The sequence below is a fragment of the Scyliorhinus torazame genome, chromosome 18 (assembly GCF_047496885.1).
Source record: "Scyliorhinus torazame isolate Kashiwa2021f chromosome 18, sScyTor2.1, whole genome shotgun sequence".
Classification (NCBI taxonomy): domain Eukaryota; kingdom Metazoa; phylum Chordata; class Chondrichthyes; order Carcharhiniformes; family Scyliorhinidae; genus Scyliorhinus; species Scyliorhinus torazame.
Genome location: NC_092724.1, coordinates 83,457,391 through 83,481,517, shown reverse-complemented (window position 1 = coordinate 83,481,517; position 24,127 = coordinate 83,457,391). Strand labels below are relative to the sequence as shown.

Sequence of the window (24,127 nt, the reverse complement as noted above, 5' to 3'; positions counted from 1 at the left end):
CTGACAGGTTGTGCAGTTGAGCACCATGTTGGCTATGTCTTCATTAATACCCGGCCAATATACCGCCTCCCGGGCCCTTCGTCTGCATTTTTCGACGCCCAAGTGGCCTTCGTGTAGTTGACGAAGAATCATCTGGCGCACACTGTGTGGAATGACGATCCTATGCGATTTCATAAGGACCCCGTCTATATTGGTGAGATCATCTCGCACATTATAAAACTGGGGGCACTGCCCTTTTAGCCACCCTTCCGTCATGTGGCGCATCACTCGCTGCAGCAGAGGGTCAGTCGCCGTCTCTGCGCGTATGTGGGCCAGACTAGGATCATCAGCTGGCATATTTGCTGCTGTCAGAGTCACGTGTGCCTCAATTTGACGCACGAACCCCTCTGCATCTGGTGGTGTGCTCACTGCTCGGGAAAGAGTGTCCGCCACGATGAGTTCCTTCCCCGGAGTGTAGATCAGTTCAAAATCGTACCTCCTGAGTTTGAGTAAGATGCGCTGGAGGCGAGGAGTCATGTCGTTCAGGTCTTTGTTAATGATGTTGACCAGGGGGCGGTGGTCAGTTTCGACCGTGAATCGTGGCAGGCCATACACATAGTCGTGGAACTTGTCCAGTCCAGTTAACAAGCCCAGGCATTCTTTTTCGATTTGCGCGTAGCGCTGTTCGGTAGGGGTCATGGCTCGTGAGGCATACGCAACCGGGGCCCATGATGACGTGCTGTCTTTTTGGAGGAGTACCGCTCCAATACCAGATTGGCTGGCGTCTGTTGAGATCTTTGTAGGGCGAGTCGTGTCAAAGAAGGCCAGCACTGGTGCCGTGACCAGTTTGTGCTTGAGCTCCTCCCATTCCCGCTGATGCGACTGGTGCCAGTTGAATTCCGTCGATTTTTTTACGAGATGGCGCATGTTTGTTGTATGAGAAGCCAGGTTGGGAATGAACTTCCCAAGGAAGTTGACCATGCCGAGGAATCTTAAGACAGCCTTCTTGTCAGCCGGTCGTGGCATGGCTGTGATGGCGCTAACCTTGTCTGCATCGGGACGGACCCCGGACCTTGAGATGTGGTCCCCGAGGAATTTCAGCTCCGTCTGGCCGAAAGCACACTTCGCACGGTTGAGACGCAGGCCATTTTGCCGTATGCGGGTGAAGACACGTCGCAGACGATGCATGTGTTCCTGCGGAGTGGTGGACCAAATGATGATATCGTCCACATATACACGTACCCCTTCGATGCCTTCCATCATCTGTTCCATAATGCGGTGGAATACTTCAGATGCCGAAATGATGCCGAATGGCATCCGGTTGTAGCAGAATCTGCCAAAAGGGGTGTTGAATGTGCATAGTCTTCGGCTGGCCGGGTCCAGTTTGATCTGCCAGAATCCTTTGGACGCATCCAATTTAGTGAATATGTTGGCTCGCGCCATCTCGCTGGTGAGGTCTTCTCGTTTCGGGATGGGATAGTGTTCCCGCATGATGTTGTTGTTCAGATCTTTTGGATCTATACATATACGGAGCTCGCCAGAGGGCTTCTTTACACAGACCATGGAGCTGACCCATGGCGTGGGCTCCGTGACCTTGGATAGGACCCCTTGGTCCTGAAGAATCTGCAGTTGTGCCTTGAGGCGGTCTTTGAGAGGCGCAGGAACCCTGCGAGGTGCGTGAACGACAGGGATGGCGTCCGGTCTGAGTCGAATCTTGTACGTGTGTGGCAATGTCCCCATGCCTTCAAAAACCTCCTGGTTGTGAGCGAGGAGGGAATGGAGATTCGCGTGGAACTCAGCATCCGGGAAGTCGGATATCTCATCTGGAGAGAGAGACATGATGCGCTGTACCAGGTGAAGGACCTTACACGCTTGTGCGCCCAGTAACGAGTCCTTTGATGAGCCCACAACTTCGAAGGGGAGTGTGGCCGTGTACCTCTTGTGAGTCACCTGTAGCTGGCAAGATCCTATGGACGGGATAACGTTCCCGTTATAGTCAACCATCTTAAGCCGGGATGGTGTGATGGGTGGTTTGACCTTCATGGCCTGGACTGCAGAGTAAGCAATCAGGTTGGCGGATGCGCCGGTGTCCAGACGGAAGGCGACGCGCGATCGGTTGACCGTCAGGGTGGCACACCACTCATCGTCTGGATTGATGGCATTGACCTTGTTGACATCAATGACGGCAACTCGGAAGTCATCCTGGTCATCTGCATCACTTAATTGGAAGTCTTGATGCGTGGGCTGGACGGTCCTGACTCGTGTGCGAGGTTGTCGAGGATGCGCCGGATCCATGGGTTGAGCCGCACGACAGCGGGCTGCGTAGTGGCCTATCATGGCACATCTGTTGCACTGTCGGTATTTTGCAGGACATTGCCCTTTTAAGTGTAGACCTCCACAATTTCTGCACGTCATGACGTCACGGCGTTCGTTGCGCCACTGCGCATGCGCAGTGCGATCTTGCGGTGGGCGCGCCTGCGCAGTGCGTCCCTCGTTGTGGCCGTTATTTTTGGCGCGCACCTGCGCGGGAGACCGCGAAAAGCGCGGGAAGCGGCCGCTGTCGTCCGGGCCGTGGGGCGGGAAGAAATCGACGGCCTGGATGCGTTCAACGTCGTGGGCGGCCTGGCTTGCCGATTCGACGGCTGGGGACCCCCTCCGTGCCAACTCGGACGCCTGAAATCGGGCAAAACGGCAGGTAGCATTTTCATGGAGGACACAGGCTTCCACAGCAGACGCTAAGGTGAGGCTCTTTATTTTAAGAAGCTGCTGGCGTAGGCCACTAGAGGCAACGCCAAAAACAATCTGGTCCCTGATCATGGACTCTGTAGTGGTGCCGTAACCGCAGGACTGCGCTAGAATCCGGAGGTGCGTCAAAAAGGGTTGAAAAAGCTCCTCCTTACCTTGCAGGCGTTGCTGAAAGATGTATCTTTCAAAAGTTTCGTTTACTTCAGTTTGAAAGTGCTGGTCCAGTTTGAGGATGACCGTGTCATATTTGGCCTGGTTTTCGCCTTCTTCGAACACCAGTGAATTAAAGACATCGTTCGGGTGGGGGCCTGCGTAGAAGAGGAGCATTGCAATCTTCGAATCATCCGAGGCATTCTGTTTTTCGGTGGCACGGATGTACAGGTCAAATCGCTGCCTGTAGAGCTTCCAGTTGGTGCCTAGGTTCCCCGTGACTTGCATCGGCTGCGGTTTGCCGGTGTGGTCCATGTCCAGAATGGCAGGTTAGTAGGCAGGTATCGATCCACTCCTGTACCATGTGGTGTTGGGTGTTCTGACACACAGATGAGCCAACACAGTTGCATATGGTACAACACTTCTTTATTTAAACTCACTATTTACAACTTGGTCTTTGCACTCTGCACGTGGGGGGCTCCCTGCTTGTGGTGTTTCATCAGCTCTTTCTGTTCCCTTCTCCCCAGACCTACTGACGTCCAGGTGTCGTGCTCGTGCTTTTTATGTGGTTGGTGTTCTTGTCTGTGATTGGTTGTGGTGTTGTGTACTCTGATTTGCCTGTTAGTGTGTCCATCATGATGTGTGTGTTTGAATATCATGACAGATAGTAAAGGATGGTACAGGGCAGTAGTGAGAATGGATTTGTGCTCAGGAGATACAGAATAAAAAGGGTGAGGAGCCACTGGTTGGAATAGTTTACAGCCCTCCTAGGAGTAGTTATACCACTGGACAGAGCATTAAGCAAGCAATAATTGGAGCTTGTAACAAAGACAATGGGCGGATTCTCAGTCCCGCCACACCCGTTTTCTGGTGCATGCACACTTGTGAGTAGTGCTAGACACCAAACTGGTGCACAATGAATGGCCACTGCAAGTATACAGAGTAGGGCGATCCTCATGTCAATCAGTTGATGCCAACAATGCTGTTTTGCAGCTGAATGCTCCAGCTAAAACTCTCTCTTAACCTCTCATAGCTGAAAATGCACACTCTGTCAGTTTTAGATAAATTCAATTTGGATTTGTCCAATTATAAGATTCCTCCAATTAATGCATGTCTGGAAGTACCATTAATTTACGAGGTAAGACAAGAACTCTTTGAATAATAAAGTCAAAGAAATAATTTATTTAAAAAAAGATACGTTCTTAATCATACAAAATAAGAGAAAACAAAGCAACTAAAGACTATACATATCAGAACAAAATAGACTCTGGGCACCATAGCGTGATCAGCTACGTGTTTCCGGAGCGCCGAGAAACACCACACTGTCGAACGGCCACTCGGATAGATCAGGGGCCTCTGTGAGGAACCGTGGCTGAGGCCGCACTTTGTCCCATTTTTTGCACTGATGAGCTCCTCTCGCCGAACTCCTCGCAGGGAGAGATCAAGATGCCATTTTTGTGGGAGACCCCTACAATGACATTCTGTCTGGTCCCCATTTGTGAAGACCAGTACTGAACGGTGCTCGCCCGAGGTCTCCAAGGCGAGGGGGTTAGATCCTACGCCTTGGTTAGATCTCAAGACTGTATTATGGAGTGAGATTAAATGTCTCACTCTAATATGCAGTTTTGCCAGAAAGTGATCCCGCCGACAATGGGCAGGATTCACACCGCTGCTTTTCGGGCGCAACACAGCCGGTAGATCTCGCCCTCCATGATTTTTGACTGCTGACCAGGCTGAAAAAAACTTAACCTTCTTGCACCCCTCAATAATTCTGATGAGAATTTGTCTTGGGGTCATCCAGTAAGTGGCTAATTCCTTATTCAAGGGTATTTATCCCAGTCAACAGCCCTCAACCCATGTGGGGTGACCCAGTTGTCATTCAGTAATTGGCTAAATTGATTACCACAGATTATTGATTGTTTTTTTAGGCATATCTGTAAATAGCCTGATAACAGAACAATAGATTTATTCAGTGTGCTCTTAAAATCTTACTTTGAACATCTGGCTTTGTTTCATTGTGTAATTTTGTATAAACCGTTAGTTACAAATTGTTTTAATCAAGGTTCGGAATTTCTCCTGAGGACCATGGGCGGGATTCACCTCAATCGGCGAATTGGCCCAACGCCGGCGCCAAGAACGGCGCGAACCACTCTGGCGTCGGGCCAACCGGAAGTTGTGGAATTCTCCACACTTCCGGGGGCTAGGCTGGCGGCAGAAGGGTTGGCGCCACGCCAGCCAGCGCCGAAGGGACTGCGTGAGTTAGCGCATGCGCAGACCGGCTGGCGTATTCTGGCGTATGCACAGGGGGTGTCTTCTCCGCGCCGGCCATGGCGGAGCCCTATAGGGGTCAGCGCGGAAGGAGGGAGTGCCCCAATGGCACAGGCCCGCCCGCAGATCGGTGGGCCCCGATCGCGGGCCAGGCCACCCTGGATCCCTCCGCGCCCCCCCCTCCCCTCCGAGGACCGCACCAGCCGGCCTACTAGCCAGGTCCTGCCGTGTGGGACCATGTCCAATCCACACCGGTGAGACTGGCCAGAAACCAACGGCTGCTCGGCCCATCAGGGCCCGGAGAATTGCCGGGAGGGCCACTGCCAATGGCCCCCGACCGACGTGGCGTGATCCCCGCCCCCGCCCAAAAACCGGCGCCGGAGAATATGGCAGTCGGCGTTGGAACGGCGGGGCGGGATTCCCGCCGCCCCCTGGGGATTCTCCGACCCAGCGGGGGGGTCAGAGAATCCTGCCCCATTTCTTAAAAATAAATTTAGCATATCCAATTCTTTTTTTCCAATTAAGGGGCCAATTCACCTACGCTGCACATCTTTTTTTGGGTTGTGGGGATGAGACCCATTCAGACAATGTGCAAACTGCGCACGAACAGTGACCTGGGGCCGGGATCAAACTCGGGTCCTCAGTGCTGTGTGGCAGCAATGCGAACCACTGTACCGCTGCGCCGCCCTACTTGTGGACAATTTATCTGATCATAAAGGATTCAGATTTCTCACTGCCATTTTGTGATCCAGACTTGAAATCTTAGGCTGAATTCTCTCTTCTGGAGACTAGGTCCCCACGCCGGTGTGAAAACGGTGGCGTTTCACGACAGAAAAATCGTTGTGAAACAGCCACCGATTCTCTGTGGGGTTTCCCATTCTATGCACCCGATACGGTCTGGAGAATTGCCCGGTCTGTTGCCGCGCATGCACACACTCATCATTACAGATGAAGGTGCTGTCTTGAGAAGGAATAGAAGAGCTTTGCTCAAAGAGTACAGCACTTTGGAGGGGGCGGAGCATCACGGAAAAGGAGCCGCCCCCGATTCTGTCGGGTATTTGGATTCTCCAGTCTGTCGCCGAACACGATTTCGGCGGCCAGAGAATCCAACCTCTTAGCTTAATAATGTAAGCAGACTTTTAGGACTATTAGTATAAAACTTCTTTTTAAAATGAATTTACCATAAAACTATGTGAGTTTAGAGATAGTCCTTATAATAGAATTAATGATTAATTGTTAATTCTTCAACATTATATAGAATCATAGAATTTACAGTGCAGAAGGAGGTCATTAGGCCCATTGAGTCTGCACCAGCTCTTGGACAGGGCGCCCTACCCAAGCTCACACATCCACCATATCCCCAAAACCCCACCCAGCCTTTTTGGACGCTAAGGGTTATTTAGCACTTCCAATCCACTTAATCTGCACATCTTTGGACTTAAATAACCTTAAATAATTGAGGCTCTTGCTTACTTAATTATCTGTTTCTCGGTTGACTTCCAATGACAGTGTTAACACATCAGAGTCATAAAGGTCTACAGCACAAAAAAGGCCCTTCAACTATGTATTCTAATCCCATTTTCCAGCACTTGGCCCACTTCAGTAAAGATGCCCTCATTGAAATCTACCGCCTGCTATAACTGCAAACTTAGAAGAGTGCAGTGTCAATCGCCGTGAAGGTAACTATGGTGATGCCTTTTTATGCATCTGGCAACTTCCAGACTGCATCTGGAGAAAATTGGTAACATCTCCCAGTTTGCTGCCCTCTGTTAGTTAAGGAGATCACTGAGGCTCTCTGGTCAAAGACAGCTAACTACATTTTAATTCTTTCTTACCGTAGACAAGCAGGTGGAGTGGGCGCTTAGCTTCACTAGGATTGCAGATTTCACCTGGCACAGGGACTGCTGTACATACATTACTTTGTTATGCCTCAGCTCTACCCTGTACCAGAACTGAAAGGGATCCCACTCCCTCAATGTCCTGCTGGTGTGTGACCATCATGGATGGTGATCATTGGCCAGCAGTGAGATCTTCTGATCCCGCCACTGTCAATGGGGTTTCCCATTCTATGCACCCCTCCACCACCGTAAACCCCGCAGTGGGGGTTCGTCTACTCTGAGAAAATACAGATACAAAGTAAGAATTAAAAACTTGGAGGGTGTTTTATTAGAACAAGATTTTTTTGGGACATTGTGTTGAAGTGTTTAAAATGATGAACTATTTGAAACAGGGGAGATAGAAGCAGACTGTTTCCAGACAGTGAGTGGCCAAGATTGGGGGATTGAATGTCAGAGATTTCGGACAAGAGAAATTTCTTCACACAGAGAGAGTGTGAGGTTTAGAAGTGACTCCCAGGTTGGTGTTTGAGGCAGAAACTGTATCAATTTTCAAGATTAGATTGCATAGGTAGATTTGTTAAATTTTATTTGTTCCTATTTATTGTCCATCCTTAAGTATCCTGGAGAAGGTGGTGCTGAGCTGCCTTCCTGAACCATCCATATGGTGCAGGTACACCCCTGGCGCTCTGAGGGATTGAATTCCAGGAGTTTGACCTAGTGACGGTGAAGGAATGGCGATACTTTTCCAAGTTAGGATTGTACGTGACTTTAAAAAATATATATTTTAATTCACTTATGGGATGTGGGCATTGCTGGTTAGCACAGCATTTATTCAGCAGGTGAATTACTCTCCACAGGATTACAAGCCTCTGACCTGCTCTTGTAGCCACATGATTTATATGGCTAGTCCAGTTCAGTTTCTGGTCAATGGTTATCCCCAGCATGTTGATGATGGGGATTCAGTGATGGTAAGAGGGGATGGGTAGATTCTCTTTTATTGGAGATGGTCATTGCCTGAGACTTGTGTGGCATGAATCTTACTTGCAGCTTATCGGCATTAGCCTGGATATTTTCCAGGTTTTTCTGCAAGTGGGCATGGACTGCTTCAAAACCTGATAAAGCAGCTGAAGATGGCTGGGCCTCGGACACTAACCTGAGGAGCTCCTGCAGTGATATTCTGGGGCTGAGGTAATTGACCTCCAACAACCACAACTATTTTCCTTTGTGCTAGGTATGACTCCAAGCAATGGAGAGTTTTTCCTCTCATTCCCATTCACTTCAATTCTGCTGAGGCTGCTTAATGCCACACACAGCTAACTGTTGTTTTGATGTCAAGGTCAGTCACTCACACCTCAGCTCTGGAGCTCAACTCCCTTCTAGATCCACGCTTTGCCCATCTTCTCCCCCACCCCCCATTGCCTATTTTCAGGAACAAGAGTATTTCTAGGCAGCTGAGGTGGTGTGTATACCCAAACAACTCCAAACAGGAGCCACAAGATGGTGAAAAAGGCGCAGGATTTGTCCCAGTGCTGAAGTTTCCCTGCTCTGAAAGCAGGTTCTGTGAACATTTTTCAGCTTTACAATCTGACTAATTATTTAGAAGCTTACTGTGGTGTTCCTCTGTTCTTTGCAGCTAAATCTATTGTATGAAGAAGCGCTGTACACCTTTCTTCATCGCAGTGGTAAACCTTCAGCATCACACACTGCGGACAAGAATGAGCTCCTTCATTATCTGAAGAATGTGAGTAAACTAACTGGACATAATTCTCTACCTCAACAGAAAGTTATTCAAATACATTAAAGTGTGGTTCCTCAGGGCCCAGAGGATAAAAGGAAAGACTTGTATTGATTGAACGCCTTTCGAGACCTCAGGGCATCTATGGCTAATTGAAAGTTCGTCATTGTTGTCAGAAACGTGGGTTTCCTCCGGGTGCTCCGGTTTCCTCCCACAGTCCAAAGATGTGCAGGTTAGGTGGATTGGCCATGATAAATTGTCCTTAGTGTCCAAACTTGCCCTTAGTGTTGGGTGGGGTTACTGGGTTATGGGGATAGGGTGGAGGTGTGGACCTTGGGTAGGGTGCTCTTTCCAAGAGCCAGTGCAGACTCGATGGGCCGAATGGCCTCCTTCTGCACTGTAAATTCTATGAAATTCTATGAAACATATCAGCACACTGCAAGATCCCACACACAGCAATTAGCTAAATGACCAGATACCTTTGTCTTGTTGGTTGACTGTGTCAGGGACAGGAGGGGGTCAATTTAAACTGCTCTGATTTCCCCCTTTATAAATGGTGGCATATTTTCCCCAACCCTTAAATTTGAAAATGTGCCAATCCTCTATTAATAACTTGCACAGCAAACTCAAGGTAAGATGAAAGTAAAAGAGTTGGTTTTTTCACAACACACACACACACACTCACACACGGAGTTTCAAAACATCCACTCCTTTTATATTCACGCAATAAATGGGGGATAAGGAATAAGGAAGTGGGTTTGGGGCCTGACTATAATACAAATACAAGTCTGGCTTTTACACGTGTCCAGAGTCCAGAATCAACTTCAACTGGAATATTGTTTCCAAGGGGAGGTTGGCTGATTGTAAAATGCTTTGCCTTCTGAGACCAAGACTTTCTCAACAGGAGGAAGCAGGTAGAAAGAGTTTAGTCAGGAGGCAGGATTCCAGCAGTTGGCAGGTTTGATGAGGGTTGTCACGTTCTGTAGACTGGCTGAAGTGAATGATGAACTGCAGAACATCTAATTTAAATAATATATTATGAAACAACTGCGTGAAAAAGATAACTAGGATAAGTAAAATAATAAACTACTAACACTAATTAACTATTGTAGAGCTACTGCAAAATATGTCTGTCCTCCACCATGACTTACTCCCAACTCCCCAGATGACGTGGTGGGTTTACACTGCCACCTAGTGGTTGGAGGTCGTATATAACATTATGTACAGAATTGTTTTATGCATATTATCAAATCCCCTTTCCTTTGGAAAATGAAATTATTTACATGCATTAGATTATTTTTACAATTCACCATGATATGCAGTACTATTTACACATTTAGAATTTTTACAGTCCATCACAAGTTCAGTCTTTCTGGTTTGCGCCTTATCCTTGTAGATCTTCTAAGTGGCTGCTAAACTTCCAAAGGTACTTCATCTTCTTTAGTGTTTGTTGCTTGTGTTTGTTGTTCTTCATGTGTATCGATGTATCTTCCGCTTGTTGTATTTGTTCCCTATGTTGCACTGTATGTTCCTCAGATATTTTAGGATTGTTGCATGCTTCTTCTGGTGGTTCCATACAAACGGTTTCCGTACTTTGAGCAAAGCTCTTCTATTCCTTCTCAAGACAGCACCTTCAGCTATAATGATGAGATATGAGTTTGGACCTGCTTGTCGCAGTACCTTCGCCTGCTTAAAGCATCCATTTCCTTTGAAGTCTGCTAATCTCACCGTGTCCTCTGGCTGCAGAGGTTGAAGTCATTTCGTGGACCTATCATAGAAACCCTTCTGCCTCCTTTTTTGAGAAGTCAATTGTCTTGCAAACGAGTGGTAGGAGGTCGTGTATAACATTATGCACAGAATTACTTTTTGCATATCATCACAAGGGTCTGAGGTCTGTCTGCTCTCACCGGCTTGATGTTCGACAGCGCAGGCGACTGCCTGGATTCTGTTCACATAGGGTGTCAGACAGTAACTGCTGGAGTTCATATCCAACGGACGATTGGTGCGATTTAACCAAATGGGGGGCGGGATTCTCCAAGCCTCCACGCCGCAATCGCGCTCGGCGCAGGGGCGGAGATGTGGCATTGGACCCGCGACCGGAGAATCATTGGCAGTTGCGCGCGCGGTCGACGCAGCGCCGGTCGGGGGCCGTTGAAAGAGGACCCGGGGTGATTCTCCGCGGACGACCGGCCGAGTTCCTGCCAGCGTGGTTCCGTATAGTTCCACCCGGCGGGAACTCGGAGTCTAGTTGTTTAACTAGAAAGATGATTTATTAATAAACACATGGAAAGATAACTACTATACAGTCAAAAGCTACTAAATGAATTCAATGAATTCTCCTGGAGATACTCTAAGTGCGACTATTTTTCTGTATGGCTAACTACCAACTGGCGGGTATCTCAAGTCACATGATGGATGTCGGACACCACCAGCTGGTTGGAGGTCGCATTGCTAATTATATACAGAACTGTATATCACCACATCCCCTTTTCTTTGGAAATGTTAACATTTGTATTTAAATATAACTGTGTCTTACAAAACATTATCTACATTATTATTTTACACATGTTATATGCAACTGAGCTTCAACAACATGATATGCCTGAAAAATGTGTCCCTGGTGCACAGCTTAATGTACATTTGCCACAACATTGCTCGGTTGATCTTCTGAGCCTTTATCAGCTGCCCGGTGTTGCTTTTGCTTCCAGAATACCGGTTTCCTTGCAGGTCTTTCTAGTCTTATCACCTTGTTTAGCCTTTTGACGTGATGCATTCTGAAGACTGGTTTCCTTGCTGGCCTTGTCTGCGTCACCAGCTTTTAAAATTTTCTAACGCGATGCTTCTCACTGCGCGCCGTGTACCCTCTGGCTTGTCGGCCACATTGCCGAGGTTTTCTTGTTCAGTACCGCAGGTGGGACCCATGGTATCCTCCACTCATAGATTTCATAGAATTTACAGTGCAGAAGGAGGCCATTCGGCCCATCGAGTCTGCACCGGCTCTTGGAAAGAGCACCCTATCCGAGGTCCACACCTCTACCCTATCCCCATAACCCAGTAACCCCATCCAACACTACTGGCAATTTTGGACACTAAGGGCAATTTATCATGGCCAATCCACCTAACCTGCACATCTTTGGACTGTGGGAGGAAACCGGAGCACCCGGAGGAAACCCACGCACACACGGGGAGGATGTGCAGACTCCGCACAGACAGTGACCCAAGCCGGAATCGAACCTGGGACCCTGGAGCTGTGAAGCAATTGTGCTATCCACAAGGCTACCGTGCTCTCCTTCTCTTCCTCTTCCTTTTTGCAGGAGGGACCCTGTGACTGCAGCTCTTTTTCAATTTTGGATTGGTAGCACCCTTCATGTCGCCTGACTGTGCCATGGGAGTAGTTGCTTGTGGATCGTCTGCTGAGACTTCTAGTGTATGCACACTGATGAGGGACTGTGCGGTCGTGGTCAAGTCTGCACATTCAGGAGCAGACTGCAGAGCCTCGCACTCTGGTGTGTGGCTGGATCCACATCCCCAACATTGGGTGCTGCTCCTTCTTCTTGAGCTTGAGCCCCAATTGGTGGCTCATCGTCACTCGATATGATAATGTATGGGTCATCCTTTGCTGAAGAGCCGATTAGTGGCTCATCCTAGGCTGATCCCCTGCCATTGTAGAGCGGTATACATCTGCGCTTCTAGCATGTCTTTTTGTGGAGTGGCCTCTAGTGTTGGGGAGTCCAACACAGGCATATCACCACAGGGATCCCATAGCGGGGTGTTCCCACTTGGGGGGTGTGTGTCCATGTGTATGGGGGGGTGACATTGCCCATGGGTACGAAGTGTCCCTTAGGGTGTCACTTAAGCTCACTTAGAGATATTCTTTGTATGTTTTTTGAAATTTTTTTTTTGAGGCATTTATAATTTTAACATTTTAACATTTTAAACAGAGAGATCCAACAGTACGCAAAAACCCCACAATAACGTACGCAACTCCCCTCAGCCCTACCCATACATTAGATTCTCTGACCTTATTCGTCAATTTCATGCCTTCCCCCCCCCCCCCCCCCCCCCCCCCCCCCCCCCGCCTTCCTGCTGACGGTCAGTTCTCTTTAAAGAAGTCGATGACCGGCTGCCACCTCCGAGCGAACCCCTGTATTGAACCCCTTAAGGCGAACTTAATTTTCTCTAGCCTGAATAACGCTGCCATGTCACTGACCCACACCCCCGACTTTGGAGGCTCCGAGTCCCTCCATCCCAGCAAAATCCGTCTCCGGGCCACCAGAGAGGCAAAGGCCAAAACGTCGGCCTCTCTCCCCCCCTGGGCTCCCGGATCTTCCGAAACTCCAAGTATTGCCACCTCTAGACTCTGAGTCACCCTCCCTTCCAGGACCTCTGCCATGACATCTGAAAATCCCTGCCAAAATCCCCTCAGCCTCAGACACGCCAAAACATGGTTCGCAGGCCTTCCCCCACACCTCCGACACCTGTCCTCCACCTCCTCACAAAACCTACTCATTCGGGCCACAGTCATATGAGCTCTGTGGACCAACTTGAATTGGATCAGGCTAAGCCTAACCCATGACGAGGATGTGCGGAGTCTGCACGTTCTCCCCGTGTCTGCGCGGGTTTCTTCCGGGTGCTCCAGTTTCCTCCCACAGTCCAAAGACGTGCAGGTTAGGTGGAATGGCCATGATAAATTACCCTTAATCACCAAAAAGGTTAGGAGAGATTATTGGTTTACGGGGATAAGGTGGAAGTGATAGCTTAAGTGGGTCAGTGCAGATCCGATGGGCTAATGGCCTCCTTCTGCACTGTATGTTCTATGATGCATTGACACTCCTCAGGGCCTTCTCCCATAACCCGACTTCCAACTCCCCTCCCAGCTCTTCCTTCCATCCTCTTCACCTTCCCAATTGGGACCACTTCCCACTCCATCAGTTCCTTGTATATTTCCGAGACCCTCCCCTCCCCAACCCATTGTTTTAGACATCACCTTATCCTGTAGTCCCCTTAGTGGGAGGCGAAGAAAGCTCGGGACCTGCCTCCGAACAAAATCCCGCACCTGCAGGTACCGAAATCCGTTCCCACCCGGCAATTCAAACTCCTCCTCTAGGTCCTCCAAGCTCGGGAATCTCTCAATCCCTGCCCGCTGCCACCTCCTGAAGCCCCGTCCAGCCCCCCTCCCCCCGGAACGAACCGGTGATTATCACAGACCGGTGACCACACCAACTCCAGTCTCATGTGCTGCCTCCATTGCCCCCACACTGTTGGGATTGTGGAGTAACGAGCCTGCGAGAAGGGCAGACATGCCTTTAACAAAACCTTCAGATTTGTGCCCTTACACGATGCCGCCTCCACTCGCTCCCACTCTGACCCCTGCCCCACTACCCATTTCCTAACCATCGCTATATTAGCTGCCCAGTAGTAATTAATAAAGTTCGGAAAGGCCAAGCCCCCTTCCCCGCGCCCCCGCTCAAGAAGGACCTTCTTCACCCTCGGGGCTTTCCCGGCCCATATAAAACCCGAGATCATCTTCCTAAAAAATGCCTTGGGGATTAAGATTGGAAGACACTGAAATACGAACAGCAATTTTGGGAGGACTGTCATTTTCACAGTCTGTACCCTCCCCGCCAATGACAGCGGGAGGGAGCACGTCCCACCTACGGAAGTCCCCTTTCATTTGCTCAATCACTCTGCCCAAATTTGGTTTATGAAGCTGACCCCAGTCCCTTGCCACCTGAATCCCCAGATGCCTAAAACTCCTCCCCACCACTTTGAACGGCATGTCCCTCAGTCTCCTCTCCTGCCCCTTTGCCTGGATCGCGAAGACCTCACTCTTGTTCATGTTCAGTTTGTAACCCGAGAACCGACCAAATTCCTCCAGTATCCCCATAATTCCTGCAATTCCCCCCAACGGGTCTGTTATGTACAGGAGCAAATCGACCGCATAGAGCAAGACCCTATGTTCCACCCGCCCCTCTCACTATCCCCCGCCAAACGTTCGATGCTCTCAGCACCATTGCCAAAGGCTCTATGGCCGGTGCAAACAGTAGTGGGGAGAGTGGGCACCCCTGTCTTGTCCCGACACAGATTAAAATATTCTGATCGAACCTGGTTTGTCCTCACATTCGCCACCGGTGCTTGATATAGCAACCAGACCCAATCCACAAATCCCTGCCCAAACCCAAACCTTCCCAGGACATCCGACAAATACTTCCAACCCCACCCGATCAAAGCCTTTTCTGCATCCATGGCCACCACCACCTCGACCTCGCCCCCCTCCACTGGCATTATTATCACATTTAGGAGCCACCTAATGTTGGATGTCAGGCGTCGTCACTTATCAAATCCTGTCTGGTCCTACCCTATTACCCCTGGAACACAATCCTCTATACGTGTGGCCAAGATCTTTGCCAGCAATTTTGCATCCACATTTAACAGGGAGATTGGCCTTTATGAACCACAGCTCTCTGGATCCTTATCCCGCTTCAAAATAAGGGAAATCAATGCCTGGGGGGGGAGCACTCCCTGCACCTTTGACTCATTAAAAACCTTTATCAGGAGCAGCCCCAACAATTTTTTAATAAAACTCAACCGGGTATCTGTCTGGTCCCAGGGCTTTACCCCATTGCATCGCCCCCAATCCGTCTATAACCTCCCCAAGCCCAATTGGGGCTCCCAAATCCTCCATCAACTCCTCATCTATCCTCGGGAACTCCAGCCCCCCCAGACATCGTTTCATACCATCCTCCCCAGCTGGGGGTTCCGATTTATACAATTTACTATAAAACTCCCGAAACACACAATTCGCCCCTGCTGGGTCCAAAATGACCTTCCCCCCCTGTATCTCTCACTTTCCCAATCTCTCTCGCTGCCTCCTGTTTCCTCAGTTGTTGCGCCAACTTCCTGCTGGCTTTTCCCCATATTCATACACCGCCCCCTTCACCCTCCTCAGCTGTCCCTCTGCCTTACCTGTGGACAGGAGCCCAAATTCCAGCTGCAGTCTCTGGCGCTCCTTCAGAAGCCCGTCATCCGGAGACTCCACATACCTCCTGTCCACCTGTAAAAGTTTGCCGACCAACCTGCCCGCTCAGCCTTCTCCTTTTGGGTCCGAATTGAGATGAATTCCCCCTAATAACTGCCTTCAGTGCCTCCCACACCACCCCCGCTGAAACCTCACCCGTGTCATTGATCCTGAAATTTCCCCGGATGGCCTCCCTCACCCGCTCACATGCCTCCTTTTCCGATAACAGCCCCACATCCAACCTCCATTGCGGGTGCCGAGCCTTTCCTTGCTAACTTGAAAATCTACCCAGTGTGGCTCGTGGCCTGACACCACTATTGCTGAATATTCAGCATCTATCACCTCGGCCAGCAGCGTCTTATCCATAACAAAAAAGTCTAATACTTTTTATGCACATTGGAGTAGAACGAAAACGTCTTACTCCTCGGTCTCCCAAATATCCAGGGATCAAGCCCCCATGCGCTCCATGAACCCCCGCAGCTCTTTTGCCATAGCTGCTTCCTCCCTTGACCTAGAACTCGACCGGTCCAATCTTGGATCATGGACCGTGTTGAAATTTCCCCCCATAATCAGTTGATGTGAATCCAGGTCCGGGATCTTCCCCAGAACCCATCTAACAAACTCAACGTCATCCTAGTTCGGAGCATATATATTACCACGGCCATTCCCTCCAGCTTCCCAATAACCATAACATATCTGCCCTCCGGGTCCGCTTCTATATTCCCCACCTTGAATGGCACCCCCCTCGTTTTAACGTCTAATCCCGAATCGAACACCTGCCCAACCCATCCCTTCCTTAACGTAATCTGATCACCCACCTTCAGATGTGTCTCCTGCAACGTGGCCACGTTCGCGTTCAGTTGCCTTAAATGCACGAACACACAGGCCCTTTTGACTGGCCCATTTAGTCCCCGAATGTTATACGTGACCAATCTGTTTGGGGGGTCATCCTGCACCCCTCCCCTGCTGATCAACCATAACCTCTCCTAGACCAGTCTGCGGCCCATATCCCGCACCTCCCCTGGCCCGCCCTCGGGCAACTACCGACTTCAACCCTCCTCCCCCTCCGCTATGAAAGCCCCCTCCCCGCCAACAGTATAATCCCCCCCCCCAATTGATCTTCAGCTCACCCCACACTTTGCTTCCATGAACTAGCCCGCACAGCCAGCCTGGCGATCCCCGCCCATGTCGCCTAGCATCCTACCCTCACTAATTCCCCTCGCCCCATGCTTAGTGAAAACAGTCAAAACAAAGGCAAGAAGTAAAAACAAACAATCCCTCCCAACGTCCGAACACAGAGACCACCCCTCATCCCTTAACAAAGCATTGTAAACCAACTTACCCCCAAACAGACACGAAAAACTGGAAAAACTAAAGAAACCCAAACAACAAAAACCCAAAGTTTATCACAGCATAGTTCAGTTCTCATCAATCAAAGTTCAAGGTCCTCCTTCCTCTGTCAGTCCATTCTTCTTCATGATGTCCACTGCCTCCTCCGCCAGGCCAAAGTACAGCTCCCGGGCCCCATAGGTCACCCATAGGCGAGCCGGGTACAGTAGTCCGCACTTTATGCCTTTTTGTACAGGGCTGACTTGACCCTATTAAAGCTTGCCCTCCTCTTCGCGAGCTCTGCTTGGTCCACCTGAATCTCGACGTTTTGTGCATGGCTTTGTCTGCCTGGCCCACCTCATGATGCGTTCCTTGTCCAAGAACGAATGCAATCGCACCACCATTGCCCTCGTCGGCTCACCCCCCCTGGGGTTCGCGCATCAGTGCCCTGTGGGCCTGATCCACCTCCAGCGGTCGATCAAATGCACCTTCCCCAAGCAGCTTCTCCAGCATCTTCCCAACATGCGTACCCGCATCCGATCCTTCGATTCCCCCCGGCAGACCCACGATCCAGATGTTCTGCCTCCGAGAACGGTTCTCCAGGTCCTCCACTTTCTCCAGCAGTCACTTCTGCTGGTCACGCATCAGCCCAATCTCTGCTGCCGTCGAGGTGGACTGCTCTTCATGCTCCCCCACCAGCTTCTCCAACCTCTGGATCGCCTGTCCCTGGGCTGCCAGCCTCGTCTCCACGTGGGCAACCACCGCCTTGATCGAGTCCACTGCCCGGGCCAGGTCCTCCGAATTTTCGTTCCACTGTTGGGTGAACTTCTCATTCAGGAAGCTCACCAACTGGTCCATTGACCACTGAGCCAGCAGGGACAGACCCAACCCGTCCGCCATCTCCACGTGCGTTGTCCGTTTCTCGCTCGCCTCAACCAACTGGTTCACTATTTCCCGGACATTTCTGGACCGCAGCTCCATAAACTAGTGGTCACTCTCTTTTGCTCTCACTTCTGCACCTTTTTCCTACAAAATCCCTGTGACAAACCGCCGTAAAGGCCACAAAAAGACTACCATGAGCGGGAGCTGCCAAATATGCAACCACTCACCCCATGTCCACCACCGGAAGTCTTTATTAGTGTCACAAGTAGGCTTACATTAACACTGCAATGAAGTTTCTGTGAAAAGCCCCTAGTTGCCACACTCCGGCATCTGTTCGGGTACACTGAGAGAGAATTCAGAATGACCAATTCACCGAACAAGCACACCTTTTCGGACTTGTGGGAGGAAGCCGGACCACTCGGAGGAATCCGACGCGGACATGGGCAGAATGTGCAGACTCCACCCAGACAGTGACCAAACTGGGAATCGAACCTGGGTCCCTAGCGCTGTGAAGCAACAGTGCTAACCACTGTGCTACCATGCCGCCCTCCAGGGTACCCTTTCAAAAGGCGGCTGCGCGGATCTCTGAGTTCAGCTCCCCAATGCTAAAAATAAGTCCAAAATGTGGGCTAAACTGGTGAGAAACTACCCAGGGCCAAAAAAGTGATTAAGGGCTGGATTCTCCGATTTTGAGGCTATGTACCCACGCTGGAGTGAGAATGATGGCGTTTTATTGACATAATACATAAACCGGCCACCAATCCTCCGCTTAGCTGGGGGCTAGCATCAAGGCAGCTTAGAGCACCCGGCTCCAGCTGCCGACACGGACCGGAGAATTGCCGGGTCCATGACCGTGCATGCGCATGGCGGCGGTCTGCAGCGGCAGCACCATGCAACATGGCAGCGACCGCTCACGGGCCCGGCCTGCCAAATAGTGTCCCCCATTTGGCCGGCTCGCGCGCCCAGGACCACCCTCCCACAGTGCTCCCAGCCACTGGCAAAGGGACTCAGGCAATGTCCTGAGGCCGCCGATATGCCGCTTTGGAGGGGTGGAGCATCGCGAAAGCGGTGCCACCGCCGATATGGTCATAAACTTTGATTCTCCGGCCAATCGCCGAACGCGTTTTCGGTGTCGCCGGCCAGAGAATCCCACCCTAAGTGTCACTGAATAGCAGTGGAAAACTCGCCGGTAGAGCTGGCTGTAGACCCATGGAGGTTCCTACACCCGGGAGAAAAGGAGTTCTGATTCTTTTCGCAGGTGCACAACGTGTACACCCGCATCAACTTCTTTGCAATGGGGAAATCGGTGCTTCCAAGAATCATCGGAGCGGAATACTCCGCGATCGTTATCTCCGACCACGCTCCACATTACATGGATGTGAGGTTGGATACGGGCCGTGCCCAGTGCCCCACATGGAGGCTGGACATGGACCACGTGGCCGACAAGGTCTTCTGCCAGAATACATCGCGGGCCTTAGGCGATTACGTTAGAAACAACCAGAACAGGGAGGTCTCACAGTTAATCACCATTCTGCACGCACCTTGATAAATGCTAGTTTGCGAACTGAAAACCTATTGATCATTTTAAATTGTGAAATATAGTTCAAACTACAATATTTGTTCATATAAGTACTCTCTGAGACTCAGGATGTGATTTTCTTGTAGCTTCCTCAATGGATTTGCCCAATCAAATATTATGTATACTATTTGTTATTGTTCATTTGTTATTGAAGGCCATGATTAGAGGCGAGATCATAGCCTACAAAGCATGCAGAGATAAGGAGGAGAGGGTGGCCAGGCAGCAGCTGGTCGACTCCATTCTGGAGGTCGACAGAAAGTGTCATAAAATGCATCAGTATATCATGGTACAGATACACACACACTGATGGACACAGCAAGACCAATCGACACACACAGCAAGACCAGACCAATCAACACACACAACACCGCAGCCAATCACCAGTTACAGCACACTCACTATAAGACAGGGGGCATCAGAGTTCACGCTCATTCGGGATGCAGCCTCCTACAAGGACAGAGCTTACAGCTCACAGCACAGATCCTCACCATGTGCTGAGTGCAGAGACTGGTTCGGACAGGCATAGGTCTTTAGTTTAACCTAACATCGTGTTAACCCACAGTGAAAGCATGTTCAACAGTTTCTAACTTAATAAAATAGTGTTGCACTATTTTAAGTGTTGGTGGCCCGTATGTGTTCCACGGATCCAGAGCACCCAACAGATCATGATACCAGGAGTTGAGGGATATTAGAACTTCTTAGACCTACCTGCAAGTGATCTGCCTTCCACCAGCATACAGTCATCCTGCAAAATGGACAGCGTCCGCCCGCCGCCGCCGCTCCGCATCACCGGTAACCTAGGGGCCAACTGGAAGATATTCAAACAACGCTTCCAGCTGTACCTGGAAGCCACAGATTGGGAAGATGCCTCGGACACCAGGAAGATCGGTCTCTTCCTATCCACGGCCGGGGAACATGCCATCCACGTTTTCAATTCTCTCACCTTTGCTGATGATGAAGATAAATCAAAATTCAAGACGGCCCTCCTCAAGTTTGACAGTTACTGCACCACAGAGGTGAATGAAAGTTTCGAGCGCTATGTATTCCAACAGCGTTTGCAGGGTAAGGATGAACTTTTCCAGTCCTTTCTCACCCACCTCCGCATCCTTGCGCAGTCCTCTAGCTATGGGCCCACCTCCGACTCCATGATACGCGACCAGATCGTTTTTGGTGTTCAGTCGGACCCCCTACGCCAGCAGCTCCTCTAGGTACAGCAGCTCACCCTAGCGGCCGCCATCGAGACCTGCGTGCTACACGAACGCACCACTAGTCGGTATTCCCACATCCAAGCAGCTGAAACGGCGTGGCAAGGTCCCCACGAGGCAGAACAGGTCCAAGCAATCGAGCAACTCCAGGGCCTCAGCCTGGATGAGGGCGGCCATTTTGTGCACTTTTCATGTACTCCCGCGCTTGTGCGCACCGAACGAGGGGACGTTGACGTCGACAAACGTACTGCGCAAGCGCGCACCACGTACGGCCGTACCGTGCATGCGCGGTGGCGCAGCGAACTTACTGACGCTACAATGTGCGGCAACTGTGGCTCCGCCCATTTAAAGCGGCAAAGCCCGGCCAAACGCTGACAATGCCTGAGGTGTGGCAAACTTGGCCTCTATGCTGCTTTATGCAGATCAGCTCAGCCTGCCAGTTCGTATCGCTCCGGCCTGCCTCGCAGGAATGTCCGAGCCATTCACCCCACGGCCACCGAGTCCGATGCGGACCTACTACCCGATTATTGACACCGAGGACCCGAAGGCACCTTTTCAAATCGGTATCGTTACAAAAAACAGGGTGTCCCCGAAGCAAAGAATCCAGCTTCTATCGGTATACAGCATCGATCCAGACGATGAGTGGTGTGCCACCCTGACGGTCAACTGGTCTGTTATAACCTGCTTGCTTACCATTGGCTGGGGACTAATGACAATCCCACAACCCTGTGGGAGTATGAGCTTCCCCAATGAGGGGGGGCGGAGAAACCATTAGCAGACTCCCTGTATAAATAAAGCTGGCCAGTTTGGAACCAGCAGGAAGGAGTGAGCAGTAAGCGAAGCTGTTGTATATATATGTTATTGTAAATAAATGTTATTTCTTTGTATCCTTAAAACTTGTGCTGGATTCTTCGTGGCCCTCACAAAACTGGCGACGAGGGTTAAAGTGAATAGCTGTCTACACTGCTGAAGCCACCTCCCTGGATTTTTGTTGGATACAGGTTGGAAGTTGTTTTCTATTACACCATGCGTCTGTATGGACGTTTGGATGTTTTTGATGCTGCGCTGGAAAGCTGGAACCAGTACGCACAATGGATGCGTTACTATTTCCGGGCAAACAATATCACTGAAAACGAGCGGCAGGTGGTCATATTGCTCACCACCTGCGGCCCGCATACGTTTGGGGTGATTAGGAGCCTTACGTACCTAGCTGCGCCGGACACCAAAACGTTTGATGAACTTTTGAATTTAGTGGGGCAACATTTTAACCCAACCCCGTCCACGATAGTCCAACATTACCGGTTTAATACCGCTGAGAGGATGCCAGGAGAATCCCTTGCCGACTTTCTATCCAGGCTACGCAGGATTGCGGAGTACTGTGACTATGGTGAGACCTTGTCAGAAATGTTACGCGACCGTTTGGTTTGCGGTATTAACAATGCGGCCACCCAGAGAAAGTTGTTAGCTGAGCCAACATTGACTTTTCAACAAGCCATTCAAATAGTATTGTCCCGAGAGAACGCAGAACGAAGAGTGCAGGATGTTAAGTAATGGGTTCAGAGACATTGCAATTAGTTGTCTCATTTATGTTAAGTATCCATTAATTGACACTGATATGTAAAGGGACTTCAGGTGGCCTCTGTCAGGTGATGTATAGTTAGAGTTTTGTGCGAAGGCTGTTGGAATGAAATAAATGTGTGTTTGTGAAAAAGGAACAGAACTTTAGACTCTTCATATCACAGCAACTAAAATGTCTAACAATTGGTAGCAGAGGATGGTTGCTGTGTAAATGTGAAGGGTTGAAAGATACAACTTCTCCAGATCAAACCAAGGAACGAGTGAGAAAAGAAAAAAAAAAGGGATATATTCCCTTATATAGAAAAAATTCTATATATGGCTGAACCGAGGATAAAGATGGCTGGATATGACTATCCTCCCTTATTTTCTGAAAGGGAATCGTACGACCAATGGAGAAGTGCAGTAGTTATGTGGACTAAGGTAACTGCTTTGGGAAAGAGAAAACAAGGTATGGCATTGGCTCTTTCTCTACCATATGGCAGTAAAATCCGAAACAAAGTGCTTTCTGAGCTGGAATTGGAAGAGTTAGATTCAGAAGAAGGCCTGGAGACTTTATTACATTATATGGATAAGATTTATAAGAAAGATGACTTGTTAAGTGCGTATGAAGCATGGTCGGATTTTGTTAAGTTCCAGAAAATGGAGGATATCTCCATGGAAGACTATGTAATGGAATTTGGCAGACTATATCAGGAATAAGCGAATGACTAGGGAAAGAGTAGGACCAGTCAAGGACAGGGATGGGAAATTGTGTGTGGAGTCTGAAGAGATAGGCGAGATACTAAATGAATATTTTTCGTCAGTATTCACTCAGGAAAAAGATAATGTTGTGGAGGAAAATGCTGAGCCCCAGGCTAATAGAATAGATGGCATTGAGGTACGTAGGGAAGAGGTGTTGGCAATTCTGGACAGGCTTAAAATAGATAAGTCCCCGGGACCTGATGGGATTTATCCTAGGATTCTATGGGAGGCCAGGGAAGAGATTGCTGGACCTTTGGCTTTGATTTTTATGTCATCATTGGCTACAGGAATAGTGCCAGAGGACTGGAGGACAGCAAATGTGGTCCCTTTGTTCAAAAAGGGGAGCAGAGACAACCCCGGCAACTATAGACCGGTGAGCCTCACGTCTGTAGTGGGTAAAGTCTTGGAGGGGATTATAAGGGACAAGATTTATAATCATCTAGATAGGAATAATATGATCAGGGATAGTCAGCATGGCTTTGTGAAGGGTAGGTCATGCCTCACAAACCTTATTGAGTTCTTTGAGAAGGTGACTGAACAGGTAGACGAGGGTAGAGCAGTTGATGTGGTGTATATGGATTTCAGCAAAGCGTTTGATAAGGTTCCCCACGGTAGGCTATTGCAAAAAATACGGAGGCTGGGGATTGAGGGTGATTTAGAGATGTGGATCAGAAATTGGCTAGCTGAAAGAAGACAGAGGGTGGTGGTTGATGGGAAATGTTCAGAATGGAGTACAGTCACAAGTGGAGTACCACAAGGATCTGTTCTGGGGCCGTTGCTGTTTGTCATTTTTATCAATGACCTAGAGGAAGGCGCAGAAGGGTGGGTGAGTAAATTTGCAGACGATACTAAAGTCGGTGGTGTTGTCGATAGTGTGGAAGGATGTAGCAGGTTACAGAGGGATATAGATAAGCTGCAGAGCTGGGCTGAGAGGTGGCAAATGGAGTTTAATGTAGAGAAGTGTGAGGTGATTCACTTTGGAAGGAATAACAGGAATGCGGAATATTTGGCTAATGGTAAAGTTCTTGAAAGTGTGGCTGAGCAGAGGGATCTAGGTGTCCATGTACATAGATCCCTGAA

The 24,127-nt window shown here is 49.6% G+C and overlaps 1 protein-coding gene across 1 annotated transcript in view; it reads left to right on the top strand.

Moving 5' to 3' along the window:
- The window catches only part of unc13d (unc-13 homolog D (C. elegans)), a 653,595-nt gene that overhangs the window by 52,633 nt on the left and 576,835 nt on the right, over positions 1 to 24,127 (top strand). Inside the window, exon 3 of the mRNA XM_072481965.1 lies at positions 8,614 to 8,721. Within this exon, the coding sequence (XP_072338066.1) occupies positions 8,614 to 8,721 (108 nt within the window). The remainder of the gene's footprint in view (positions 1 to 8,613; positions 8,722 to 24,127) is intronic.